The 26,668-nt window shown below is 41.6% G+C and overlaps 1 protein-coding gene across 5 annotated transcripts in view; it reads left to right on the top strand.

Annotated features, from left to right (window-relative positions):
* Positions 1-239: 239 nt before the first annotated feature.
* Positions 240-26,668, top strand: part of GALNT7 (polypeptide N-acetylgalactosaminyltransferase 7) — an 80,093-nt gene continuing 53,664 nt past the window's right edge. For 4 of the 5 annotated variants that reach the window (XR_001875101.1, XM_017816581.1, XM_017816580.1 and 1 more), the window contains exon 1: positions 2,719-2,845. Coding sequence is in view for 3 of the 5 variants with exons in the window: in XM_017816581.1 (XP_017672070.1) it covers positions 2,720-2,845 (126 nt within the window). In the remaining 2 variants the exon portion in view is untranslated. Of the gene's footprint in view, positions 395-2,718; positions 2,846-26,668 lie in introns of those variants that run through there. The other variant, XM_017816582.1, reaches the window with a different exon arrangement.

Here is a 26,668-nt window from a genome sequence, read left to right on the forward strand (position 1 = left end):
ATTTGAATGACTGAATATCAGTCTAAAAGAGGTTGATTAACTCCCTAATAACTGTCAGAGTACAAGTGTCATGATTTATATTTTTTTATATATATATTTATATATATACTCATATTTTGTAACTGAGAGAGGCAAAAATTTGTGCTTAACTCTCTCTCTTTTCCCCTCCAGGCCGTAAAAGACTTTGAAAAGTGGTTTTGAATGTTACTGCAGGCAATTCAAAGCCAACTTTAATTTGCATTTTCTGTCTTAGGTGTACGACTTCAACAAGAGTGAAAATATGTTCTGCAGGTCTTCTTAGGCACTTTACTACACAGGAGAAACTGTAAGCTCAGAATTTGAAACTTCAGCATATCCTTAATGAGGATACGACTGAAATAAAACTACTTCCAAGGTCAGTATTAATCTAATACTTCTGGAGTCAGACTGCCTGGCCAGTACATGAGCAGGTGGTTCTCCCTGTTGTGAAGGCACCAGGGCAGGCAGGTGTAATAGTCAAGCAGAAACATGATGCCTTCTCCAGTCTCCTGTCATTGGCCATTCTGGAAGAGAGAGGGGCTGGCTGGCATGAACACCCTCTCCATTGCCCCGTACTGCCTCCCAGTGGTCTTCAACTTCTTCTCTTTCAGGGTAAAATGCAGAGTTTTTAAAATGCCCTGTACAGAAGCCACTGTCCTCAGACAACTAATGGGGGAATACACTGACAGCAAGACTTTGGTTATCTAAAACCAAACCAACAAAACTCTTGGTCATTGTCTAGCGTGCAGCTCTCTGTGATAATGATAGATATGTGGTTTGCCTGTGGGTTTCAACAGAACATACACCTTCATATAAAAAAACCCTCAAACCCAGTTTTGGCAGGCAGCCTTACAAATGTGAGCTTTCATCGTATCAACTTGGCATGCAGAGAGCTCTGTCCCTGTCACTCTCAGCTCTGAGAAGCAGCAGCAGTGGTATCACATCCCATGGCTGTAGCGAGTTTTACTGTACCCTCCATGCAGTGCTAAGTGTAACTTCTTTTTTTGTTTTACTCTTCTTGAATGTGCTGAGAGCAACAGCACGGGAGACTAAAAAGGGATCCCAAACATGGAGAATGAAACAACATGAGGAAAGAGCACCATTTGCTGCCATAAGGTCTCCAGAAAGGAATGAAACAAGACATGGGGAAAACACTTCCATACTTCTTTGACAGCCTACAGAGCTCCACAGTTTACAGCCCCAGCTTGCCTTTTCCTTCCAGGCTCAGGAAGCCAAGGGATCTGTTCAGAGCTGGGCACCCCAACTCATGTCTTTCCCAGCAAAAAACCCCAATCCCTCCCAGCCCTGTGCAGATGCTGTTACCTACCTGAAAACAGTCACCTAAACCTTTGTGTTCGGATGTTTGTCTAATTACTGCAACTGCAAACAGGGAGGGGGTTTGGGGAAAACAATTCTGAGGACCTGTGAAAGTCACAAGGCTGTGCAAACACCTGTAAGGATTAGGGCTGTTGCACATGCCTTAAACATCGCATTTGTCTACGTCTCATACCTTGATCTTACAGAATGGGGAAGAAAAAAAGCACACAGTGCTATAGCACAAGTTATACGAATAAACAAAGACTTCTGTGTTTAGGTGTGTCCAGCTACAAAGGTCACTTAGGTGTGGGGATTTTTTTTCCTCCAAAGTGATCCTGTTCAGGGTGTAATATCCTGTTTCATTTCTATACTCCTTATCATTGAAAGTTAATATTCAGAATCCTTGGATCTGATATCCTTCCAGTGTGCGCAAGAATTAGAACTAAAAATCATCAAAGCAAGCGGATAATACTGAATACATAGAAAAGGCAAAAGTATTAAATTGTATTGTTCTTGCATCACTCTGCTTTGCGGAGAGCTTACATTATCATGTTTGTGTTTGTGCGTGCACGTGTCAGATTTCTCCAAAGGAGGAAATAGGACGCCTAACTTTTAGTGCAGAAAATTATTAACAAAACACACAAGCTATGGGGCTGATAGCATCTCTGTAATCTTGTACTTAATCTGCTATCCGCAAGAAAAATCTGTTGCCTTTCCAGTGCTACTCTGCCCAGGCTGCATGCAATTAACGGGCCTGTGTTACCCTACGCCTATGACAACCCTTCAAGTTAAGCGTTTGCACCTTAATTTTTAATAGTCGGTGCCCGAGCAGCGCTGCCCACCCAGCTGGGAAAGCCCAAGCCCCGCTCGAGCTCTCCCACTCCTCCCCCTTGCCGGCGGGGTGCAGCGGCGGTGCGGGCGGCAGCAGGTGCGCGGGAGCGCACTCCCGGCGGGGCGGCCGGGGCGGGGGCAGGAGCGAGCGGCGGCCCGGGGCGAGGCGCCCCCGCCCCGGTGCGGGGCGGCCACGTGGAACCGGGGCTGCCGCGGCGGCCACTTCCTGCTCCGCATCACCCCGGCCGCTGCGCCCGGCGGGGAGGCAGGCGCGCAGCCCGCAGCGGGGAGCCTGCCGGGGCGGAGCGGGGGAGGGAGGAAAAAAAAGGGAGAAACAGAGGAAAAAAAAAAAAAAAAAAAAAAAAGAAAGTTTGAACGTGCGGCGGCGGGAGGACAGCCTCTGCAGGCGGGCGGCTGCCGGAGAGCAGCGGCGGCCGGGGGAGGCGGGGGAGCGGCGGCGGGGCCGTGCCGTGCCGCGGGGGGCGGAAGGCGGCCGGTGCGCGGGGCCGGGCGCTGCGTGCGCGGCGGCGGGAGGCAGAGGGCGGGCGAGAGGATGCGGCTGAAGCTGGGCTTCCTGCTGCGCGCCGTGCTGCTGGCGGGCAGCTTCTTGGGGCTGCTGCTGCTCTGGTCCTCGCTGTCGCCCCGCGCCGAGGAGCCGGATCTCCCGGGACGGACGCGGGTGAGTGCGCGGCGGCGCCGGGGCGGGCGCGACGGAGCGGGTGGCGGGGACCCCGCCCGGGCTGTGACCGGCGGCGGCTGCGGACGGCTGGGGGGCGGCTGCCCGGGCTGCGGCCTGCGGAGCCTTGCAGGCCTGAGAGGGGAGCGCGAAGCGGCGAGGCCGGCCTCATCCGGCCCCCGGAGCCCGGGCGGCGCCGCGCCGTGGAGCTGCCCGCGGCGGGGATGGGGGAAGCCGTGTTCCGGGCGACCCCGGCGGCCCAGCCCGGGCGATGTCCCATCCCCGGTGTCCGATCCGCGCTGCCCCACCCGGCGCGGGGCCGCCACTGCCCCCCGCCCACCCGGTGCCCGCCGCCGGCGCGGTGTTGCGGGCAGTGTCCCGCCGGGGCCCTTCCCTCACTCCCCGGGACTTCCCCGCCGGCGGTGCCCTGGGCACCCGAAACCTGTGGGTTCGTCTCCCCTTTGGGGCTTTTCCATCCCTAAATACCTGCGCCGATGTCCGCTGCGTGTAACTGTCCTGCAAAGGTCTCCCTAGAGGTTCAACAAAGGGTGCAGGTGTTCCCTCGCCAAGTCACCTAGCCGCCGCGGATCGGCTTCCTGGCGCTTTTCTAACCAAACGGCAGGCTTTGCCAAGGAGAAGCAGCAGATCAGGTGATTTAAAAACAGCGCACGGAAAGCCAAAAGGCTTTATCCAGCTGGCGGTGCAGATCTTCCAACCCGAAATTTTGAGGTGTTAGGTGGGCAGTGCATCCAGAAAAGCTTCAGGATGTCAGAACAAATCTGCAGAGCAAGTCTTACCGTGGCCTTGTATTAGTCAGGTGAGAATAATCTGACCCTTTGACACCAGGGTCTCAGAAGAAGTCAAAGTGCTTCTTCCGTTTTCACCAGATGTTTTAGAGCTCAGGAATGTAACTGGACTTAAGGAGATCTGCTTGAAGTAAGATTAGCCAAGATTAAAATAATCTTGGAAAAGTCATAAAATTTTCCAGTGATTATCTTAAAAAGGGATCTTTTAAGATGTGTTTGCTAATGATCTTGGCCCTCTCTAGTGTGCTGCTTTCAATAATTGTGGAAGGCAAGTGAACTGACAGAACTCTTGCTTTCAAAAACTGGAAATGACTCCAAACTCCTTCAGCAAATGTTCTGTCTTCTGAAGCTGTTACAGTTTGCTGTATCTTGGCAGTTACTGCTGAGGTAATAGGCCACAGTGGTTCTTTTGGAGATAAGCAGTTTACTAAATAGTGAAGTTTCTGTAATCTGGTCTTCTAGACACAACATGAGCTTTTCTGTGTGCAGAAAAATCTTCAGGAATTTATTTGCATACCTCCCAAGAAAATGTCAGGGAGAAGACATTTTGCATCAAAAGCAGTCAAGTTACTTTTTGTGCTCAGGAAAGGGCTGTAAACGGACCTGCGAAGTGACAATCTCTGGGGAAAAAAAGTAGTTGTGATTGCATTGCTGTGTAGGGCAGTGACCATCTTCAGATGCTTATTCTGGGGTGCCAACTGCCCTATAGTGCATATGCTTTATCAGCTTACTCAGGTGCTGTAATGAATCATGCTGTCCTTTCTTATGAGCCTAAGTGCTTTTACTTGGAGACTTTTGGGCTGAACCCTTGTATCTACTTCCATTCCCATGTGAGGTCTAATTCAGAAATCTTTTCTATCTGGTGTGTATGCCAGTAAAGGGATTGGAAGAGTTTTTACGGTCCAGCCCCTGATAAAGCAGCATTCTGTCTTGATTACCCTCTCTTGACTGGAGGAGGAAATATCCATGACAGCCATCTCAGGAAATAATTCAGTCTTTGTTGAGAACAAATATAATCATATTGAGTAAACACTGACAATGATGAAATCTAAACAGAATATCTGGTTCATTAGCTAGATCAGCTATTTACTTGCTGTTGTGATATATATGAGAGTGGGTAACACATGCCGCTTCATCATTTTCTGGGAAATAGTATCGTTATTACTAAATCTGTGTTTTGGTTTGGAGTACCTTCCACCTCAGAAGCTGCTCAGGTATGGAATAGTAGTTAAGCAGTAATGACTGCATTCCCTGCTAGCAGTGCTTCACAGCATATTTCTGGGGAGCTGTCAGAGCCCAATATGTTCAGAGATTAGGACCTGCATGCCCTGCACTATGCTAGGAGAGGCAGAGCTGATCCCAAGAGGTGGTCTTGTATCTTGTGGTGTGCTCCCTGCAACACCTGGAAACAGACTGTGCGTTGGTACAGCTTCAGGATGTGGGAAGTAGTTTAATCTTAACTGTTTCTTTAAAATGTAGTGCTGTGCATGTTGTTCAGTTATACAAATGTGTGTGTTTGCTCTGTTGTTAGTTGCCTGAAAGTTTGTTAAGCCAAAGATGACAGATTAATTCTTCTTCTTCCTGTACAACACCCTCCTCCCTCTGCTTGTGTTGAAAGCTCTAGCTAACAAGTATAAAATTCCTCCTCAGACAGTGCCAGTTTAAAATAGAATTTAGCTTTTTTTAGCTAACCTCAGCAGTACCCTTTCCCTCTCTGCACTGTAACCCTTGTCACTTTTTAATAACATCGAAACATTAAAGATCAAAAGATCTGCCGTGTTATTCTTTTTTAGTTGTAACCTTGAATCTTTTTCTCCTTACAGCAGCAGACAATAGGTAATATTGAAGACCTTGTAGTATTATGACTATGTACCTTTAAAAAATTATTCCTTCGAATACTGTTATGTTTTTTTCTACTGATAAAAGATTTCAGAGTTCTTTTGGAGAATTAAAAAGATTAATGTACAGAGAGTTTTCGAAATAAAAACGAAGGTGGAGAAGTGGCTGTTTAGGAAGGAAATGAGAGAACAAAGAAGTAATAACAGTAATACAGACAGTTGGAGATAAGACCTTTCTTTCTCATGGAAGATTCCCACAGATGCTATGTTCATTGAAAGCATATGTAGAAGTTGGGAGGACAAAAGTCTTATCCAGGTAACCCGACTGTGGAACTTTCTCCAAGAATCCATTTGAGGAAAAAGTGCTGTGGGATTTGGAGGGAGAGGTAAAGTATTTATTTGCATTATCAGAAATATCCAAAGACAATAAAATTACTCTTATCCATACAAGTTTTCAGTTTTTAATCTAAACCAAATAGAAACAATGAAAATATATTAACATCTGTCCTCAGAGTCTTTAAATGAACATCAGCTTTTTTGTAAGTAAGGTTGCCTGCTTAGTAAGGACTGCAAAGTTACTGAATATTTAGGCAAGGATTCTATTGTTTATGGCTGTGGTAAAAGATTAGGTAGAATCATTGATTTAATTAGCATGTTGTGGTGTCTCTTGGATGTTTTCTGATACCTTCTGCTCTTCTGGTCAAGGGGTCACAGTTTTGGAGGCAGCAGGAAGTGACTGAGAATCATAGATTCAGCGAATATGCTGAGTTGGAAGGGACCCATCAGGATTGTCAAGTCCAGCTCCTGGCCCTGCACCATAAGCCAATCACACCTTTGAGGCCATTCATCAGAAGACTGCTGTAGAGATCCCAGCTATAGTATTTGCTGGTCTCCAGCAAGGTGTGTCACTAATGATCAGCCTCAGAGGCACAGCCTTAAAAGCTGGTGTTGTCAAGGAGTAGGTAGTACAGCAGGCAGAACCATAGGACCAAAACATTAAAGAAAGATTCATTACTGAAAAATCGAAAGCATATTTGGAGTAAATGTACTATAAGTCAACTTTAACTCTCTGAATCTGACCAAATACAAATTACTCTATTCATTTGTCCATATGAAGGACATAGTAAGGAAGAGTGTCCAGTGTGTTCCTATGCTCCGGAAGGGGATTAGTAAGGTAGTAAAAGATTTGCTGGAAGTATGTGGCTGACCTTGCACAAGTCAGAAATGTGGTGGTGAGATTGATAAACCCACAAAATAAATTCCATGTTCTGTCCTGCTCATGTGTACGATGAGGAGAACTTCCTGAAAATTTGGCATGGGCTGCTTGGCCTCATATCTGGGAACATGGTGCTTCAGATTTGAAGCATTACAGTATTTTCAGTATTTCCCATAGCCACTGCACCTGAGCCACCGATGGGCTTCTTGTATATTGAAGGTATTTAATTTTTTGTGTCTGTAAGCGACGTGTTTTTAATGGGCTTTTGTTCCCATCATATTTGTTTGTCAACAGTTCTCAGACTTGTACTGTGTTCCCAGGGCTTTTTTTGGGTGGCTTAAAAAGTTGGACATTGTCTCCTTCCTCCTACCACCCCTTGACAGCGTGCATATCTCCTATACCAGACGTGCTTTCAGTGCTCTATAACTTAATAGGAGCTTTTGAGGTCAGTTTCCCACCCTTAGACATTTATACTCTCATCTCCCAGCCAGGACAGTTAGCTGTTAGCTGTCCTTGCTGCCAGATGTCACAGCAGCCATGCCAGAGTGAGGGATGAGTGGTTGCCCTTGGAGCAGGAGAGGAGGCTTTGCTGAGTGCCCTACTGCAGGTGGCAATTCTAGCACGTCCTTCTGGTTCAGGAAACCAGATGATGGGCTTGCAGCTGGGGCTATGGGCCTTCACTGACTGCCAAGTTTAAACATTATAATTCCCACATGGACAATAGAAGGTGGAGAATTTATGATGTGGAGGCAGAAGCATTAGAAAAAAAAGAGAAAAAAGCTGAACAGACATTTTTGAGCTTTCTGGTGACACCTCTTCTGCCCCACTTTAAGAACTGCTAATATCCTGTATAGCTTGGCTGGACTGTCACTGAGATCTTAATGACAAGTTGCAGACTGAACTTGAAGTGTTATTGTGGTTTAAATTAGATTCTTTGTGGTGTATATCCCAGAGGAAATTCTTCGCTTTCCCTTCAGGAATAATGGCAAGTGTGTTTAGAAGAGAAACTGAGACATAGGAATTTGAAGTTGATACAATTACTGGTGGAAAGGCAGGAGTCAAAACAGGATGGTAAATCTGATGTAACAGGGAGAGTGCTGTTCAGTAGTGAAGGTATTCAAGTTGTCTGAACTTGCTAAAAACATGGTGGTACACGGGTGATTAAATAACAAAATAATCTCTCTCCAATTGTTTTGTATCTATATGTTGGTCACTTTTTTGAGTTGTTTGCCTTTCCATAATTGCATGAGACCTAACATAAAGGGCACTGCATCGGTTCTGCCTCTCTGGTATTATCTGGAAGCTCAACACCATCATTCATCACCTGGGTATGAAAAGCTCCATACAGGTGCAGGGCTAGATGTAGCCACGCTGCCTTCTCCAATCACAGCTATAATAAGTCACTACTTGTCATAGAACATTCAGCAGAAATTAACACCTTGGCAAATTTTTTGTGCTCAACAAGTTCTGTTTGAAACCTGTGCACAGTGAGCTAGTGAGCTTGCTATAGCCGAACTACTGCCATTGTGGAAAGTAAGCATCACTTATTAGAGTAATCTTCAGTGTTGCTAGCAACAGTAATAGGCAAAATGTTTTGAGATATTAAATGCTAATTTTTTTAATGTGTGCTTTCATCTAAATTGGCTTTGAAAAAACTTGTAAAAATCTATCACCCTTGGGAGAGTGTAAAAACCCCAATCCCTCTCATATTAAAAGGGAAATAATTTGACAAATGCTTCGAGTTATGTTGCAGAATCAATGACCACAAAGCAAATAATGTGAAGAAATGGAAAAAAAGAGAACCTCCATAATACCTACAATTTATGTATACATATATAGATTGCATTGAAAGTTTCTTGAACTCTCTTGTCATTAAGATCGCTTGTATTGTTAGGTAAAGAACTCATTATTATCTCAAGTCTATTTGTTGTGTAAATGTCTACTCCTCTATAAAGAGCAGGTTTGCACCATTTTTTTATGAATGTGACAAGATTCCTTTTGTCCTGTTTTTGCCTCAAGTGTTACCATTTGTGAGTAATGTAAAACAACTGAACAGATGAAAAATCAAAGATCTTAAGCTAGACCTGGCATTTGCTTTTCAGGAATCCCACTGCAGAAGAAGAGGGACCTAGAGTATCCAGGGAACCTTTGTCGGGATCCTTAGCCTAGGATGAAAGGTGACGCTGCACACTTGGGTAACATAATGTAACAAAAGCCAGTAATTGTGTCTGTTTTGGGAATCATACAGGCAAAACTATTCATCTGTTGCAGCATCTAATGAAGAAAACATTAGTAAGACCACAGAAATTGGAATTAATGCCATAGACTGGGTAGGCTGTAATTTGTTTTTGGAGGGAAAAAAACCAAAACAAAACGTAAGTGGTAATTTGTGCTGCTTAGTGGCCAAATGGTGGGATATTAAAAATAGCATGTAATAAATTCCTCTTTAAAATCAAAATCTAGGAAATAATTAACTCTCAATTTTAAATGTGGTGAAATAAGATATGGGTAGCTAAACTGAAGTAGTAGGAATTCTGGTGCTAGTAAATTTAGTCATTGGAAAAGACTCAGTGGGTCATCAGGATGACAGCCTTGAGAGAAAGACATATCCAGAAGCAGATACGTGGATTTTTTGCCACATGGCCAAGCAGCATTCACCTTCCCTAACCCAAGCTCAGCAGAGTCAAAATTGCTTGTATTAAGCTGACTTTCTCTAATGAAAAATGACAGCGTCTTTGTCCTATTTTTGTCAGATATTAAATCAGCATTACGGGAGACTGCCAAGTGGAAATAGGGCAGGCTAAGCTGTTACATTAATAGGTTTGACTTCTACCTTGGTGGGGGGGGAGTGGGATGCTTTTTGCAGTAACTAGGCCATATAATCTGAGAGGAGGACTCCAAGTCTGGTAACAGTTATATTTAATTACTAGATTTCCTCCTTAAGTATGGAAAACAAATGTCTACTGCAGATGATTAGTGTAAAAATAGCAACATAGAATCACAGAGTATTCTGAGTTGGAAGGGACCCAGAAAGATCATCAAAGTCCAGCTCCTGACCCTGCACAGGAGAGGCCCAAAAGTCACATCATGTGCCTGAGAGCATTGTCCAAATGCTTGAACCCTATCAGGCTTGGTGCTGTAACCACTACCCTGGGGAGCCTGTTTCAGTGCCCAACCACCCTCTGGGTGAAGAACCTTATTCTAATATCCAACCTAAACCTCCCCTGACACAACTTCAGGCCATTCCCTTGGGTTCTGTCACTGGTCATCACAGAGAAGAGATCAGTGTCTGCCCCTCCTTTCCCCTCACAAGGAAGTTTTAGACTGTGATGAGGTCTCCCCTCAGTCTCCTCTTCTCCAGGCTGAACAGACCAAATGACCTCAGCTGCTCCTCATATGGCTTTCCCTCAAGGCCCTTCACCATCTTTGTTACCCTCCTTTGGACACTCTCTAATAGCTGAATATCTTTCTTATATTGCAGTGCCCAAAACAATATTCAAGGTGACGCTGCACCAGTGCAGAGCAGAGCGGAACAATCCCCTCCCTCGACTGGCTGTCGATGCTTTGCCTCATGTACCCCCAGAGACAGTGTTAATGAATATGCAGCTGCAGTTCAAGCTGCAGATTGAGCTCTGTGTGGCAGGTGCCACAGGCAAGAGGCCATGAACTGAACTGCAGACCCTTTGCATAGCAAAGGGCATGGGGACACTCGCAGGCACAAGCACAGAAGACAGCAGCCCAGACTTTCCCAAGTTTAGACTCTGAGGGTATAAAACAGTTTCCTTTGTTCAGGGTCCCTCCCTCGGAGGCCTCCAAGTTGAGCTGTTATTTTATTATTTACTTACTGCACCAAGATTAAACTATTTGAAGGATCCAAATGTCTGAGAGTGTTGTGGGAAACCTAGGACTGAGCCAGTAAGGAAACCTGGTCTGAGTGTGTGAGTGTGGAGTATGCAGGGAGTCAAGCGGGGCACCTGTCAACTCACTGGAGCTGCCCACTGCAAAGGGGCCGCAGTCTGCAGGTAGCATGGGTGTGACTGCCAGAGTGTCTACTGGGTGGTTGGACAGGGAAATTTTCTTACCAGCAGTTGATCCTCCTGGCTGCCAGGGCACTGCTGATTCATATTCAGCTTGCCATCAACCAGGACCCCCAGCTCCCTTTCTGTGGCACTGCTTTCCAACATCTCATACCCCAGTCTGTATGTACATCCAGGGTTGCCCCATCCCAGGTGCAGAATCTGGCACTTCCCCTTGTTAAACTTCATATGGTTGGTGATTGCCCAGCCCTCTAATTTGTCGAGGTCTCTCTGCAGGGCCTCTCTGCCTTCGAGGGAGTCAACAGCGCCTCCCAATTTTGTATCATCTGCAGACTTACTTAGTATCCCTTCCAGTCCTGCATCCAAGTCATTTGCGAAGATGTTGAAGAGCACAAGGCCCAAGACGGAGCCCTGTGGAACCCCACTAGTGACAGGTCACCAGTCTGATGTCACCCCATTCACTATTACCCTCTGTGCTCGACCTATGAGCCAATTGCTCACCCACCACATGATGTGTTTATCCAGCTGTGTGCTGGACATTTTGTCCAGAAGGATCCTGTGAGAGACAGCATTGGTAGCTTTACCGAAATCCTGAAAGATTGCATTGACTGGCTTCCCTTGATCAGTTTCTTGGGTTACCTTGTTATAAAAGGAAATCAAATTTGACAAGTGGGATTTTCCCCTCATGAACCTGTGCTGACTGTGACTAATGACTGCGTTGTCTTTTAGATGTTTTTGAACACCTCTCAGAATAATCTTCTTCATAACTTGACTAGGCACTGAAGTGAGACTGACAGGTCTATAGTTTCCCCGGTCATCCTTCTTACCCTTTTGAAAATTGGAACAATGTTAGCCAGCTTGCAATCAACTGGGACCTCTCCAGCTTTCCAAGACCTTTTAAAAAATCACCAAGAGAGGCCCTGTGATGACATTAGCTAGCTCTTTAAGCGTTCTCAGATGAATTCCATCGGGCCCCATAGATTTTTAGGGATCCAGCTGGAGAAGCAGATCCCATACAGCTTCAGGGTCAACCAGGAGTTGATCGTTGGAACCCCCTTAGTCCATCATCGATGTTGAAGACAGAGGCAAAGAAAGCATTAAACATCTGCCTAGTCAAGGTCCCTGTTTCTGAGGTAACCATCATCATCCTGTAACAGCCCGGTGTCGTTTCTGCAATGCCTTTTGCCGTTAATGTAGTTTTAAAAAAATCTTTCAATTGTCCCCTACAGTTCTGGCCAGCTTCAACTCCAGTTGAGTTTTGGCCACAAAGCCATGCTGCTCAAAAGGCCACCTTGTCCATCAGTTCTCTTTAGTATTTTTGTGAATTAAAGGGAATTTATCTTGCTTGAATCTGCCTTTATCTGTCCATCTCTGTCCCACAGTGTGCTAGGTTTAAACGCTGTTTTGGTGAGTGAGGTTTTTCCCCCTGTGACTAATCACAGTGCCAAGGTAACATTCAGGAAGTGAGATGTTGCCAGCATGGTTCAACAAAGGGGAACAGTTAGGAGCCACCAATATGCATGTGCTCACAACCTGTGATGCTGTTTAGGCTTGGATTTGGGGGTGTTTTGGCGTTTCACCTAACATAGGTTGTAAGAGAAAAAATTAAACTTAGTGGGTTTCTGTAAACTTAAACAAAAGGTTAAGGTTGTGCTTTACGGGAGATTAGGATTTATCTGTTTAATTATAGCATCCTCCTCTTTGAAAGAGCTTGCAGGGAAAGTATGTGCTTTGGTGGAAATAACTGTGAAAAGATCTAGAGAAGAATGCTAATACTTGTATTCTACCTTTGTTTTTCAAATAAGCATCCTTATTGTGTTCCCCCTGCTTGGGATGGAACAATTTTGAACTGTTTGCTTGCTCACTGGAATATCTTTGCATTGATAGGTCTGAAATTTGAAAAAAAAACAAATTCTTTGCTTAGTGTGAGCTGATTTTGAAGCAGGTTGGTGCTTTCCTACAGGTGCATTTTATAGCACAGAACTCCTGTTTTCTGAAAACCCATGGACTTCCCGTGTGGGAATAAAAATATTTTTCTTACCAGGCTACATATATACATTATTACTGAAACAAAAATGGCTACTTTTTGTAATGAAGAGATGATGTTTTAAAGAATTGTATTAATCAGGAATTAAACATCCTTCTGCATAAGCATGCTTCCTTGCAAAAGAACAAATTGCTTTTTTATTTTTTCTCTCTATTATTATAAACTATATAATAAACTATAATAAACTATTATAAACTATTATAACAAACAGTTTGCTTCTCTACAGTGGTCAGTATTTCTTTTAAGTTTCTCTCTGACCATGTCTTTTTGAATCCCTTTTTGCAATCCTTGACTCCAGTAAGATTTTTTTGCATTGCTCTCGCTTTCCTACGCTGCAATGTATTTTCCTTTTATTTCTTTGTGGAATGTTCAGTTGCAAATAGCAGCAGTAAGCACTGATATGTGGTAAACCTCTGAGCAGCAGAAGAGAAGTGGAGGAAGGAATAAGGTAAAAGCAATAATACTGGTTTACATGCTATTTACATTTGGAAAACTTGCTTTACAGTTGACAATCTCAAAATATAAGTGTTAATGAAATTAAAGCATAAGCAGATGGTGCTCAGCCCACAAAGTTTCTTACTTATTTTGCTGCATTTTAAAAAATTGGCAATGAAAACAGCTCAGCAAGAACTGTTCTGACTTGAGTAAATACAGTTCATTTTTTTTAATAACACAGAAAATTATTATTTAAATACTGTGTTTTGGAAAAAATACCATATTTTCGAAACCAAATATATTTTTTTCCATATTCAGACATTTTTTAACAAGTTTAGGATTAAAATTTGTTTGTTTTTAATCTGTATTAAAAGATTTTCCTTTTAAGCATGACTAAGTGAACAAAGGGCCAAAGCATAGCACCACCCCGTTTTATTTCTCAGTTCCTGCCTTTATGGATTTGAGATATTTAAGCAATGTCTTTGTTTTGAGCTATTTAATAAGAATTCTAGATATGTCAAAGAAAGAAGTATTTAATGTTTTAGGTTGGGTGCAGAAAATGCCTCATCTGTATTCATGTTTTGAAACAAAACCAGAAAAAAATAACCAAGATACCTCATAAAAGAAGTTTCTGTTTTTCCAATTGAGGAAGGAAGATCAAGAAAGACAATATTAAGATAATGTGTTCTTCAGAGAAAATTAATTGTTCTCTGTATGGTTCTCTGAAACAAGATTTGCTACACTCACTTAAATGAGGCCTTGAAGTCAGCTCTTCAAGGCTCATAATATATGGCTTTTATAAGACCGCTTCACCTGCTCTGGCTCTGCTAATCCATCTCCCACAGTGTTATTCTAACATTTCAAAGTCTCTGAGAAGCTTTAAACTGCAGCTATGAAATATGTTGGGTTTTTTTCTCATTTCTTCCATTTGCCTCCCATCTATGAAATATGTTCCTCCTGCACCAAGAACCAAGACCTTCACTAGTGATAGTGTAAAACCAGTATCTTGGTAAACTGCAGAGATGGAAAAGCATGGTAGGTGGGTTTTCTGTTGTTTATTTCTTTTGATGGAATATGAAATTTTAGTGATTGTAAATTAATCGATTACCTCTGATTTCAGAGCTCTTAGCCAAGGGCCCTCAAGTCCAGAAGTATGCTGCATGGGTTTTCTGTGTCTCAGCTCCTGTTGGTGAGGAAGAAGAATCTCCTGCTGCCTTTTGTCTAGCTTTTTGGAGATCCTCAACTCCAAATTCTGATATTTCAATCAGTGTAAAATACTCCTACAGCATGAGATTTACCAAATGAGTAAAGTGGTCTTGAGTACTCTCGGTAGAGATATTTCAGCCCTGGGTGTCTAAAATAAAACTGCTAATTAGTTCCTTGGATACATTTGTGTGATCTTGGTGAGTCTTCTGTCCCTCTGTGTTTTCCAATATCAGTCTAAAATACTCATCTTGAACTTTTGCTTAGTTTTCATTTACATGAATAGTACAGGAAAGTTTGGGCTAAGGAACGCCAAGAAGTGTTGACTTGAGAGTGAGGTCATGAAGCATTTTGTGCAAGTCCAGGCATAATGCCCTCTTTCAGGGTCATCTACAGAAAAAAAAAAATCCTCAAGGAGTACAGTTATCCGTAATTCTGGAATCAAGACTGGGAGAAACTTTGATGTCAAACTTAGGGCAAACAGTTACTCTGGCCCAGCTTTAACAGTGGATGATGAGACCCTCGAGTGCTCATTGACAGAGCAGTGAGTAGGTGTCCAAAATGTCAAAGCCATCGCCATTATTTCACATAGACAAACAGGGGGTCAAATTTTTGAAAGATGCAGAGTGGCTGTAGTGGAGAGCAGGCTTACCCTTTCCATGAATAGTCACGTCAGTCACCTCTTGGGAAGTTAACAAGTTTTGCTCCCATTATTATCTTCTACCAAGGCTGGTGATGACAGGGGAGTTGTCAAGCTGTTGTGATAAAAGGGAGCAGACTGCCAGGATAGTTCATGTAGCTTTTAATCTTTGTGTATGCCTGAGGGGCCTTGGGAAAAGAGGATGGCAGGGAGCAGGCTGGATTAATTTTTCTGGATGAAATGGATATATCCTGGGGGTTGGCCTACTTTAAAAATAATTAGAATTCTTTGAAATCTGCTGTCCTTGAGCACACTTCATCTGCCCTGTGTCCCCTTTCTCTGATTCCCATATGCCTAGATCTTGTGTTTGAGAGATGTCTTGTGCCTCTTTGGGAGGTATTTGTTTTGGTAATATTTCCCAGGGTGCATAATTTCAAAATCAAAGCTTGTATGTGTGTGGTGAAATGCACACAGGAACTGCAGGTAATCAGAGGTACCTAGTTATGGTTTAGCTCTTAAGCTGAGAACAGAGAGGCTGCTGCACTTACAGCAAGACATGAAAGACACTGATTCTCAGTTTTTAACATAAGTTTTATATTTACTGGAAAAAATGATGTGTTTTTTCCGTTTAAAATGAACTTTAAAAATAATCCTTTATGTTTGCATTGTGTGACAAAAGTATGATTGGATCCTTACAAGGGGGCTTGATGGTGATCATTGATTGCAGCCAGCATAAGCCCATGTTAGTGTAATGAGATGCANCATCCTCAGCTGAAGGATGAATACCTCACTTAATCTGTTTTTTCTTCCTGGCCATTTTTTTTTCTGTTGTTCATTCTTTGTGGGAATCTGGGGAGTTAATTAGGCATATTATCACGACCCACTGTTCAACAGCTTCAGAGTTTTCTTGCATTGCATTAATGTATTAAGTGATATGGATATCTAGAAGTAAATGGTCAGACTACTCTTGATTTTATCCCTTGTAATAGCTTGGACAATCTATCTTCCAAGAAGTTTGTCACGGTATATAAAATGCTAAGGCTTTTATGAGGGAAAAAAGAAAGGTTTCATTTTAAACTCTAAAATTCATGTCTATGATCAAAGAAGTCTTCACAGCCTTTAACACTAAGCACCAGTGTTAGACTAAGCACCAAGTGATAGACTTGGCCAGTTAGCGTTGCTGCAAAGGTGAGGCAAATTGAACAGGTTTTATCTTGTACAATATTTGAAAGAATTTATTCTGTACTGATAACTGGTCAAAATACTGTTTGCAGTCCCAGCAATCATAATTTTCATAATTTTCAGGAATGGCTTCACGGCTGTTAATTTCTAAGAAATGGACAGAATTTTATCTATAATTTGGCTTATCTAACAACCATAATGTACTACTTAATGTTACCAAAGGCATTATGTTGCAGAATTCATTACACTTTTTAAGCCGATGCTTTAAAAATATATTTTATTAGCTTAAGTGAATAATCTTGACTCTGATGCCTTAAAAAGTTTATTGGCAAGAATGCTTTTGCATATCAAAGTCATTGTATTTTATCATCTTCCTTTTTTTATTCTCCAACCTGAGATTTCTTTATTGCAGAGCATTGTATTTTTTTACATGTTTACTAAAATACATGGACATTTCTTTTCAAGCCCTGTTTTACTGATGAGGAAATTAAGGTTTCAGATACAGAATCAATGTCTTATAGCTGAACCCACTAAATATCCGTGTATGTAGCTGTATGTAGCTGATGTCTGTAAGTCACTTTGGCTTTACGAATGGAAACTTTTCAGCAGTATATATTTAGGAGATCTATTCATAGTCTAACACCAAAACCCAACAACTTTCCTGTAGGAAGTCTGTTTTCTGCCCTGTATGCAGTTGTTAATTTTGTCAGACCTTAAATTGTTCCTTATCTGGTTTTATACTGCATTGGCTATTGCACTCAAAGAAACTTTAAACTGCATGAAAAAGACCAGTTATGGCAACTCAAAAGTTTTATAACCAGTGCTGGTTTTATCCCAATGAATGTTAACCTCTATGATCTTCCTTTACCTTAATATATTTGCTTTTAAAATTTTGGTTTCTTAACTCATTTTATTTTATTTTTAGACTGAAGACATGCCAGCACTAGACTGGCACATTCCCTAATACCCTTTTTATTTAGCTGTAGTGGCATAAAAGATTGAATACAAGAGTGAGAAAATACTTATGTGGAAGGGAGTTCTGCCTGATATTTTGGTGTGTTTTCTAAGGAAAGGAGACCTAGAAATACATGTTCAAATTATAATGCTCTGGAAAGTCACTAGTTCCATATATTTTTTTAATGAGAACTCTATTGAGACTTGGAGCTTTCCTGAAAAGGGAGAAGTGCCCTCACCTAGAGAAGGGCAACTGCTGGTTACTCACATCTTTCCTCTTCTCCATGAATTTAGGAACATGCAGCCATCTCCTTAATGCTGTAGTAAGAGAGAAAATAATATTGGGTTTGTAGCTTTGGTTTGAAAGAAGAAAGAGGCATTCATATTGCTAAGAATATTTAACAGAAACATGCTTTTATTTAGAGCATAACATGTTCCTGCATTACCATTAACACTACAGGAACCCCTGGGAGAGCAGTCATGGGCTCCTGGGGAAGAGGAACAGCTGCCATCACCCAGGCCACCTGAAATAATTTATCTGTCTTACTGTTATGGGCTTTTCCTGCTTGGATTATTTCCACTTGGATTATTTCTGATACAGGATCTGGGTGTGGAGGCTCAGTAAACTACATGACTGGGTGAGTCTACTTTGGTTTTTTTTGATCCTCTTAATACACCACAAGTGTATGGCCCTAAATGCAGTAGGGACATCAGTATGCTGCCTTTTGTGTCTCTGCTTTCTCAGCACAGCAAATCAGTCTCCTCAGAGGGAGAAGAAATGTTTAGAGAGAAGAACTCTGGGTTGGTGGTTTTTTTGTGGTGTTTGTTTGTTTTGTTTAGTTCATAGAACCATGGAATGGTTTGGATTTGAAATTACTTTAAAAATCATCTTGCTCCAATCCCCCTGCCATGGGCATTTTCCACTAGACCAGGTTGCTCAAAGCCCCATCCAACCCGGCCTTGAACACTTCCTGGGATGGGTCGTCCACAACTTCTCTGGGCAACCTGTTCTAGTGCCTCACCACCCTCACGGTAAAGAATTTCTTCCCAGTATCTAAACTAAACCTACCCTCTTTCAGTTTAAAGCCATTCACCTCTGTCCTATTACTACATGCCCTTGTAAAAAGTCCCTCTCCAGCTCTCTTGTAGGCCCCCTTTAGGTACTGGAAGGCTGCTCCAAGACAACCCCGAAGCCTTCTGTTTTCCAGGCTGAACAACCTCAACTCACTCAGACTGTCTTCATAGGAGAGGTGCTTCAGCTCTCTGACCCTTCTGTGGACTCAAGTGTTGCAGTGTAGTTGGATTGTGTTGTTTTGTTTCAAAGTACAAAAGAAGCAAACCCTATCAAGTCAAGCAGCTGCTGTGCTGCCATGCTGCAGGTACTTTTTCTCTCTGGAGTCCCGCAGAGGCGCTAAGGAGGGCTCTGAGGATGGCTAGGCATTGCTGAGGGGAGCAGGGCTGCACAGCCCTTGTGTCTCTGCTGTATGCCTGTGCACAAGTAATGGTTGTAGACAACCCGGGGACGCAGCTGTGTTCTGTGTGTTTTGCTACTAGGCTCTCTGTGTTTTCCAGCTACCCCTCGCTTCCAGCAGCTTCCCCTCTGCCCCGCTCCTGTTTTGAACTACCTCGGCGCTGGTGTTCACCCTACTTAGGGATGCCAAATTCATTTGGCTTGCTAATCCAGCTGGCTGTGGGGAGTCCTTGATCAAGCTCAGTGTGCGGGTGTAAAGGTGCTTGTGTTGGCACACAGACAGGACAAAAAATATGTGGCACAGAAGTAAACTGACTGTAGAAATGTATTCATCCCACTCTATAACACCAGCTTGAAAAATCCAGCACTTATCAGACAGAGGTTTAAGTCCAAATTAGCAAAAACAAAACCTTAAAGGCAGCTCATCTGCAGTGGCTAAAAAAATGCAGTTTTCATAAATCTTCTGCAAGAACTAGGTGCATTTTGTAAGTCATATTTCTGCTGTTCCATAGTTCTCCTTAGTGCAGAGCTGGAAAATATCCCCTTCAGGTTTTGCTGTATATCTGCAATCTTGGAAGGGCAAATGTCCATGTAATACATCATAGTACTGACATTCAGAAGTCTTCCAAACTTTGCTTTTTAAATAGAATGGTGAAGTTCACTTTGAGTCTGTTCACTCAGTAGGAAGAGTGGGCAAGTGATTTTTTTTGCTGCATCCTTTATAAATTTGACATCTTTTAAAAATCTACAGTTGCCCTACTGTCAAGAATTGTAGAACTGTAAGTGCTATACTAAACAAAAGGAATATATGCTGTTTCCAGGTCAAGTACTATGTCTGAAGCAACAGCTAAAGAGATGCATAGAGTTATGCTGTTCATGTTCTGTTGAAATTATTAAACATGAAAAGCTGAGTAGCAACTTACTTTTAAGCTGTTATATTTTTTTTAATGGAAATAAGTTGAAATGTCAAAAGTTCCAGCTTTTGGTGGAATTTTTGCATTGTTTGTTTGTTTTGCTTTTTTATTGTTTACTGAGACTGTTTAACAGGTTAGGGAATCAAGCTGGTTTTCTTTATCTTAATTTACAAGATTTGTCCAAGTCTACATCGGATGATAATGTATTGAAAAAATGCTGATTTGTGTAACTTGCATATGACAGTTTCAAACAGAGCGTATACCTCTTATGTTGTGCTGTTGTCACTTGTGTGCAAGAACATTTGAAAAGAAAACAAACACCACATCCCAAACTGTGACTGATTAATGACAGCAATAATATTGGCTTGGTTGACAAGCCTTACAGAATAGGCTCTTTTATATGGCGTTTCCTTATAATTTTTAATATAATAGTTTTGCAGGTTATTGAATGGTGACAAAAGACAGTGGATTTAATTTCTTTTGTATTTTGATTAAAATATCATCCCTGTGGATTTTGGTTTCTTTTGCTGATTCTGTTTTGATGTACAGTAAGCAATTCTATATTGTTTACTGTCCTGTCCTGGTACATCTGCCAGTTCATCCTTCTGTGATATTTGATGGTTTGTGTATGTAGCTTCTCTTTCATGGGAAACTGAAATACTGGCAACTTTCTTCTTTTGCAGCTTTTCCTCTTGGGAGGCGCTATCTTTCCCCAGTGAGGCTAAACTATGAACTGCCTTACTGACTCTTCTTTCTCGAGCTGCTGGCCAGATTTTTGTGTGTTAGAGACAATAGACTGTCTTTCTCAGGGACTGCAGAGGGCTTTTGAAATGAGTTTTCTGACAGACTGTAACAAAATTGTCTTTGTTAGAAGTTAAAGTGCAAGGCTAGCACGTAAAGGTCCTGATTCAGCAAACTGAGTTCTGATTTAAACACTCCTTTAATGAACTGGATAGATCATAAGTAGACTTTGCTAATGTCTCTTCTGTGTTAGAAGCAGTAAATGAAGAGCACACTTTTCATAAATGCAGTTATTAGCAGCCCTATTTGAAGCCCACTAGGCATGGGCTTAGGGCTTGTGGAAATTGCTTCAGCTGGAAACAGCATTACTGGGGTAAGTATAACCTGAGGAGAGGCTCTCTGTCATTTTAAGATCAATATTTAACCAATATTCTCAGTATTTATGTGGAGAATCTGAGTTACCAAGACTTCTGATTGCATAACAAAAATGTTTACAAGGAGTGAACATCTGTTGAAAAGGTTACAGTGCTTCAGAGAAATGCCTGTTGCTATGCTGTTTAGATGGTTAGGGTATCCTGCAGACAGAGACCTGGTGATGAGAACACTGACTACCATTTGTTCCAAGCAAGAAGGAGCCTCCTGCATCTTTCTTTGTGTGTGTTGTACACTCATTATTCTAAACAGTAGAATGCTACAGTCCCATTCCTGAGGAATCAGTGCACATGGCAGGATGATGTTCATTTGTATCTTCTCCAGACAGGTGATCAGAAATACCGGACATAGTGTACCTGAGCTGGAAACACAAACGTCATGTTAAAACTCTCTTCAGGATCTGACAGATGTAGGAAGGTCCCTCAAAAGATGTTCAGGGCTAGAAGCTGATCCATAGTGCTTTGTTAAGAGAAGGCAGTAGGATGTCAATACCCAAAGTTGGCTTTAAGAGTAATGTTTTGATCATTAGTCTTGTGCTGCTTCAAGTTTATATTGAGGCACCACCATGGATCATCTGCACTAACAAACTAAATGTCAAGGCAATCCATTACTTGAAGTCAGATGCAGCATGTTTGCCTCTCTGATTGGTCCTGTGGTCTTAAGGTGACCATGGTGGCTTCCATACTCAAAATAAAAGATATTGCGTGGTGAGTGCAGAGCAGAGTGCAAAGCTGGAAGCATGGTGGAGAGCAGACCAGTTTAGCGGAGTCCATTTGAAAAGGTTTGTGGATTATATTATAGTATTCTTGCTGGCTGTCTAAAAGATGCAGATAACCTGGCTGTGCTCACACATTATATGACTTCTAAAGCAAAGGTATAAATTAGGTTTTGATATTAATACAGGTAAGAACTTACCTTACCTCAACAGTTCAATAGACTATAACTCACTTATTGGCAAATACCATACAGATTCTCCTATGTAAAAAAGAGCAGGAATGAAGGGTCAAGGAAAGGTGGGACAGAGAACACAATTTATCACAAGTTATTTCCCCTTTCTTATCTAGTCAAGCAGTATAAAAGGTAATTACACAGATACTCTGAATTTCTGAAAGCTTTTGGTAGTTCAGATGAAACTTGCAGAAATGGATTTTAGACTGTATGTATAATTTGCATACAATGTAGCTTTTGGCTTCAGGTGTTCCATTGAAAAATCTTTCAGAATGGTAGGGTAGATCAAATTCTAAAATGCAATTTAAAAAAAAAAAGGACAGAAATAGATTGTTGTAAAGCTTGAGAATGGTGACAATATTTCAAGATAAATGAAAATCTAATCATGCAGTTTGCTTCTGAATAGCAAGGAAAATGAAATGAGATTGACGCATCTGTCTTTAAAAATTGAGGGAGACAAGCTATAGCACAGAAACCTGCATCCCTTCATCAAGCATATACATCAGTGATGGATTTATTGTATTGTAAATGTCATCTACTCACTGAGTTATTTAGAAGAAATGCAGGATTTTTAAATATCCATCTGTCCTACATGATTGAGAAACAAGGATGAAGCTCCTCTGCACGCTTGAATCAGTACAATGTTTATAGATGATGCCTGGAGGCCAGAAAAGCTGTCCTCAGCCACTTATAACATGAGGACTCATGACAGCTTTTGTTTCTTTCTGAGGTTTTTTATGAAAAATAATAGAAATTGGATATTTTCAATAGCAAAATTATGGACTATAAGTTATAACTCTTTGGTCCCTCCTTACTTTTTTAATTGGAAGTCTGTACTTCTTTTTACCTGCCTATCTCTACAGTTTAAACCACAATTTCTTACATTTTGATGATTTAAATCCAAAAGAAACAGCTTTATCTTTTTTTTCCTCAGTTTGCAGAGAACATTCCTAAAATGGGCTTGGTCTTAGTAAAATGAAAAGCCTTTCCCCACATAGTCCCGTTTGTAACACGGTACTACACGGGAAAAGGAGAATAATTCTTCCTTCATGGAAGGAAATGAGGCTGGACAGAGGATATGTTAGAAGTTCTTAAGAATCTACTTTCCATATGAATAAACATGAGTTCTGTTTTTAAGATCTCATTCAAACATATGCATGAAGTGAAGGGTATTCCTAGACTGAAACAGAATGTGGAAGGAGCAATGACTCAACTAGAAAGGTCACAAGCTTCGTTTAATGTTGAAATGTAGTGACAAGAACAGATCTTGTACTGAAGCTCTTGAATGATGCTGTGATTTAAGTCTTTCACCTTGGAGGGCACAGCTTCCCAGGAAGAAAGATGAAAGAGATATCTGGGATGTGAAGGAGATAGCTTGTTATTGCTGAACTATGAAGGGCTGTGGAATAAAGTTCTTAGCATTTGTAGCAATGCCTTGAGTGTAAGTGTAGGACTGGATGAGAATTAGAGGTCACAGAAGACAAGGTGATGCAGCTGAAGATCACAGAGTGCAGGAGTGAAATGAGAAATTACCAGAGAGAAGGTCTGAGTGATAGAGGTATTGGTGTTCTGGATTATGGCAATATTGCAGTGAAATAATTCATTCTCATGTCTCTTTTCTCTCTTTATCTTCCATTTGATTGCAAAAACTATAGGAATTGTTTGCCAAGCACTTCAAAGCATGTGGCAGTAGTGGAATACTACTGTAGAAATAGTTAAACTGCATGGATCAACATATACTAAATTGATAAGTCATCAACGCAACACTATTTTCAGGTATACAGGCTTATTTTCTCTTAATTTTTATTAATTGTTAAAGTTGCATAGTCTTTGGGGTTCTACAAAGGGAGGAGGTCATTTAAGCTTCTAAGAAATGGGACCTGCTTTACTGTGTGAATACGATTTTACTAATCTACTTTATTAACAGAATATCTGTTCTTCTGCTAGCCTCTAATGGGCAAGGTAGAGAAAGATAGTAAAGGTCAGATGAAAAATCAATGTATTTTTTAGTGAAGAGGGGAACAAATACTCCAAGAGTTATGAAGGCCTGAAATCTGAAGGCCCTTTTGCATCTTGCAGTCAGCTCTGATAGAGATGGTGTGTTAAGCAATTGTCCATTTTGTCCTTAATACTCATGATTTTTCCAGTTATGCATTTGTAAAATCCCTCTAGAGAGAAAAGTTGGGTATAGTTTTCTAATTATGGTATGTTTCTCTTTTTTTCTTGTATCCTAGGCCAGTAAGGTATTAGTTATTCAAAGCATTATGAAGCAATTTCTTATTGCCGAAGTATGCTTCTGATTAAGCATTGTTTTCAAAATCTGATTGAATTACTCCAAGCCACATAGCCATGTGCAAATGTGGTACTCCTGATCACTTGCAGGAGGGAGAAGGATAGAAAAATCCTGCATTTTCTACCATCCATTTCTGCAGTCCATTTTTCAAAAGATATTTCCTGCTATTCAGCTTTTGCCTGGAAGAAAGAGTTGGAAAAATTTCTTGCCTCCACCTTCTGCCGTTCTAAAATAGGGTAAGCAATGGCATCATCTTCATCAGAACTGCAAACAATACTGCAAATTTGAGAAAAAATTAAAAAGAGAATGGAAGATTGCATTTGAACAAAAATTGTAGTAAGTGTTTTCAGAAATGAAAGATGTTGATATCAATTAGAACCACCAGAATTCTGAGCATTTGGAAACATCCCACAGCCATCATCTGCTTAAATGTTGTTCTGAGGTTGACTGTGTCCTTAGAAGCCAGTTTCATGCGCTTTTTGTTTAGAAATGCATCCATTCATCTACTGCTTTGCTCTTCCTGTGATATCTACCACTACCAGCACATTAGCTTAAGGAACAAGTCACCTTGCTGAACCACTTAGGAGCACAGGTCCTATGAGGAGAGGCTGAGAGGGCTGGGATTGTTTAGGCTGGAGAGGAGGAGGGGAGACCTCATCACTCTCTACAACTCCCTGAAAGGAGGTTGTAGCCAGGTGGGCGTCCGTTTCTTCTCCCAGGCAACCAGCAGTAGGACAAGAGGGCAACAGTCTTAAGCTGCACCAGAAGAGGTTTAGGTTAGACATTAGGAAGAAGTTCTTTACAGAGAGAGTTATTGGACATTGGAATGGGCTGCCCAGAGAGGTGACGGTGTCACTGTCCCTCGAGGTGTTTAAGAAGAGACTGGATGTGGCACTTTGTGCCATTGTCTAGTAGACGAGGTGGTGTTAGGTCAAAGGTTGGACCTGATGACCTCAGAGGTCTTTTCCAACCTAGTTCATCCTGTGATTCTGTATCCTCCAGGTTGGGAAGTTGAAAAAGAATTATTTTCATTATGCTTCTTAAGAGAAAATAAGGTTTAGCTTTCTGGGCAATAAGTGTTGGCCTTTCTGTGAGTAGATACCACTTTACATCTCCTAAGACTTGGGGTGGAGAGTTACATCAGGAAAAGAAGGAAAACTGAAAGTGATTGGGTTCTTAATGTTTCTCCTCTCAAAACTAGACAAGAAACTAAGCTTTATTTTGGTAAGACAGGGTTCAGGGTCTGATGGGCTTTGCTTACCTGGGACAGATTTTCTCCCTGGTCCCACAGTAGAAAAACTGCCCCAGGGCTTGGTGCTCTTTGGCCTCTTCATGGGACTTGACTGTTACCATAACAGCATTCTGAACAACTAAATTACAATAAAATATGTTAAATGGCTGAGTTTACCATGGAATGAGTCAACTAGCATAAAAATTAGATTTTTTTTTTAAATTTATGTGGAGTATCATCTGTAGTATAGTAACCCATATGGTGCAGTTGAGGGTAAATATAATGAACAGGTGCTTTTCTGTTGGCTTGGAGGTCTGAGTCACTGCAGTCTCTGTTTAAGAATACTTAATGTGGATGATACTCTACAGAAGTTTGTGGTTGAAATACAATGCTAAACACACGGTAATTACAATGTAGGCTGCATCACGTAATAATCTATCTGTTGTGCAGAGAAAGAAGGAACATTTGGACATTTGAAAAGCAGTTGATGGCAGACTGTTCTAGAGTCACTGGGTCAGCTGGTGGTTGATTAGATCAGTCTTAAGTGCTTAACCTAAACCGACTTACCTTGTGTGTTGTACAGTATTTGGCTTTTCTCAATTTGTGTCAAGACGACAGGGCCAGGATCAGTGCAGGCAGGGAAAGTGTGTGGTCTCTTGTGGTCTCTGATTCCCTGGAGAGCAGACAAATTGCACTCTGATGCAACTGTGGAAGCCACTTAATTCAAGGAGCAAAAACACCTGAAAAGATGCAGTGTGTAGGGTATATAGTTGCTTTTATGCTCTTTTATTTATGTTCTGTTCCACTTGAGCAAGGCCAGGTTGGATAGGGCTTTGAGCAACCTAGTCTAGTGGAAAGTGTCCCTGCCCATGGCAAGGGGGTTGGAACTAGATGATCTTTGAGGTTCCTTCCAACCTCAACCATTCTATGGTTCTGTGATCACTTTGGCTTTCTTCTACTGAAAATGTTGATTGGCCTAGTTGTGATAAACTTTTAATTGATTCTTGCTATTCTGAGTTTAAAAGTCTTTCTGTCATCTTTGGTGTGCTGTCTGTAAGGAGAAGATTTCAGAGGCTTATCAAGGGTCCTTTAACAACTTTTCTGTTATTCTGCAGCAAGCAGCTGCAGATACGTTTTTTTGTTCTTTTTATTGCACAGGATACTAGTGCCAACATGTTTTCATTTCTAGAACATGGGAGCGACTAAAATACATCCCCTTAGGTAATGCAGCAGCTTAATTTATTATTCGGTTTAAGAATACTTGTGTTACTTGAAAGTGATTGTAATCTTAATGATAACAGACTATTTTGCCTGCTTTGGAACTAACCTTAAGTTACAAAATCAAGCAGAGATTTCTTTACTATCAGTTTATTCAGATATTTATCTGAGTCTTTCTGTTTTAGATTTCATTAATTACTACCCCAGATTACATGGTGCT

Source organism: Lepidothrix coronata, unplaced genomic scaffold (genome assembly GCF_001604755.1).
Source record: "Lepidothrix coronata isolate B3197 unplaced genomic scaffold, Lepidothrix_coronata-1.0 Scaffold56, whole genome shotgun sequence".
Classification (NCBI taxonomy): Eukaryota; Metazoa; Chordata; class Aves; order Passeriformes; family Pipridae; genus Lepidothrix; species Lepidothrix coronata.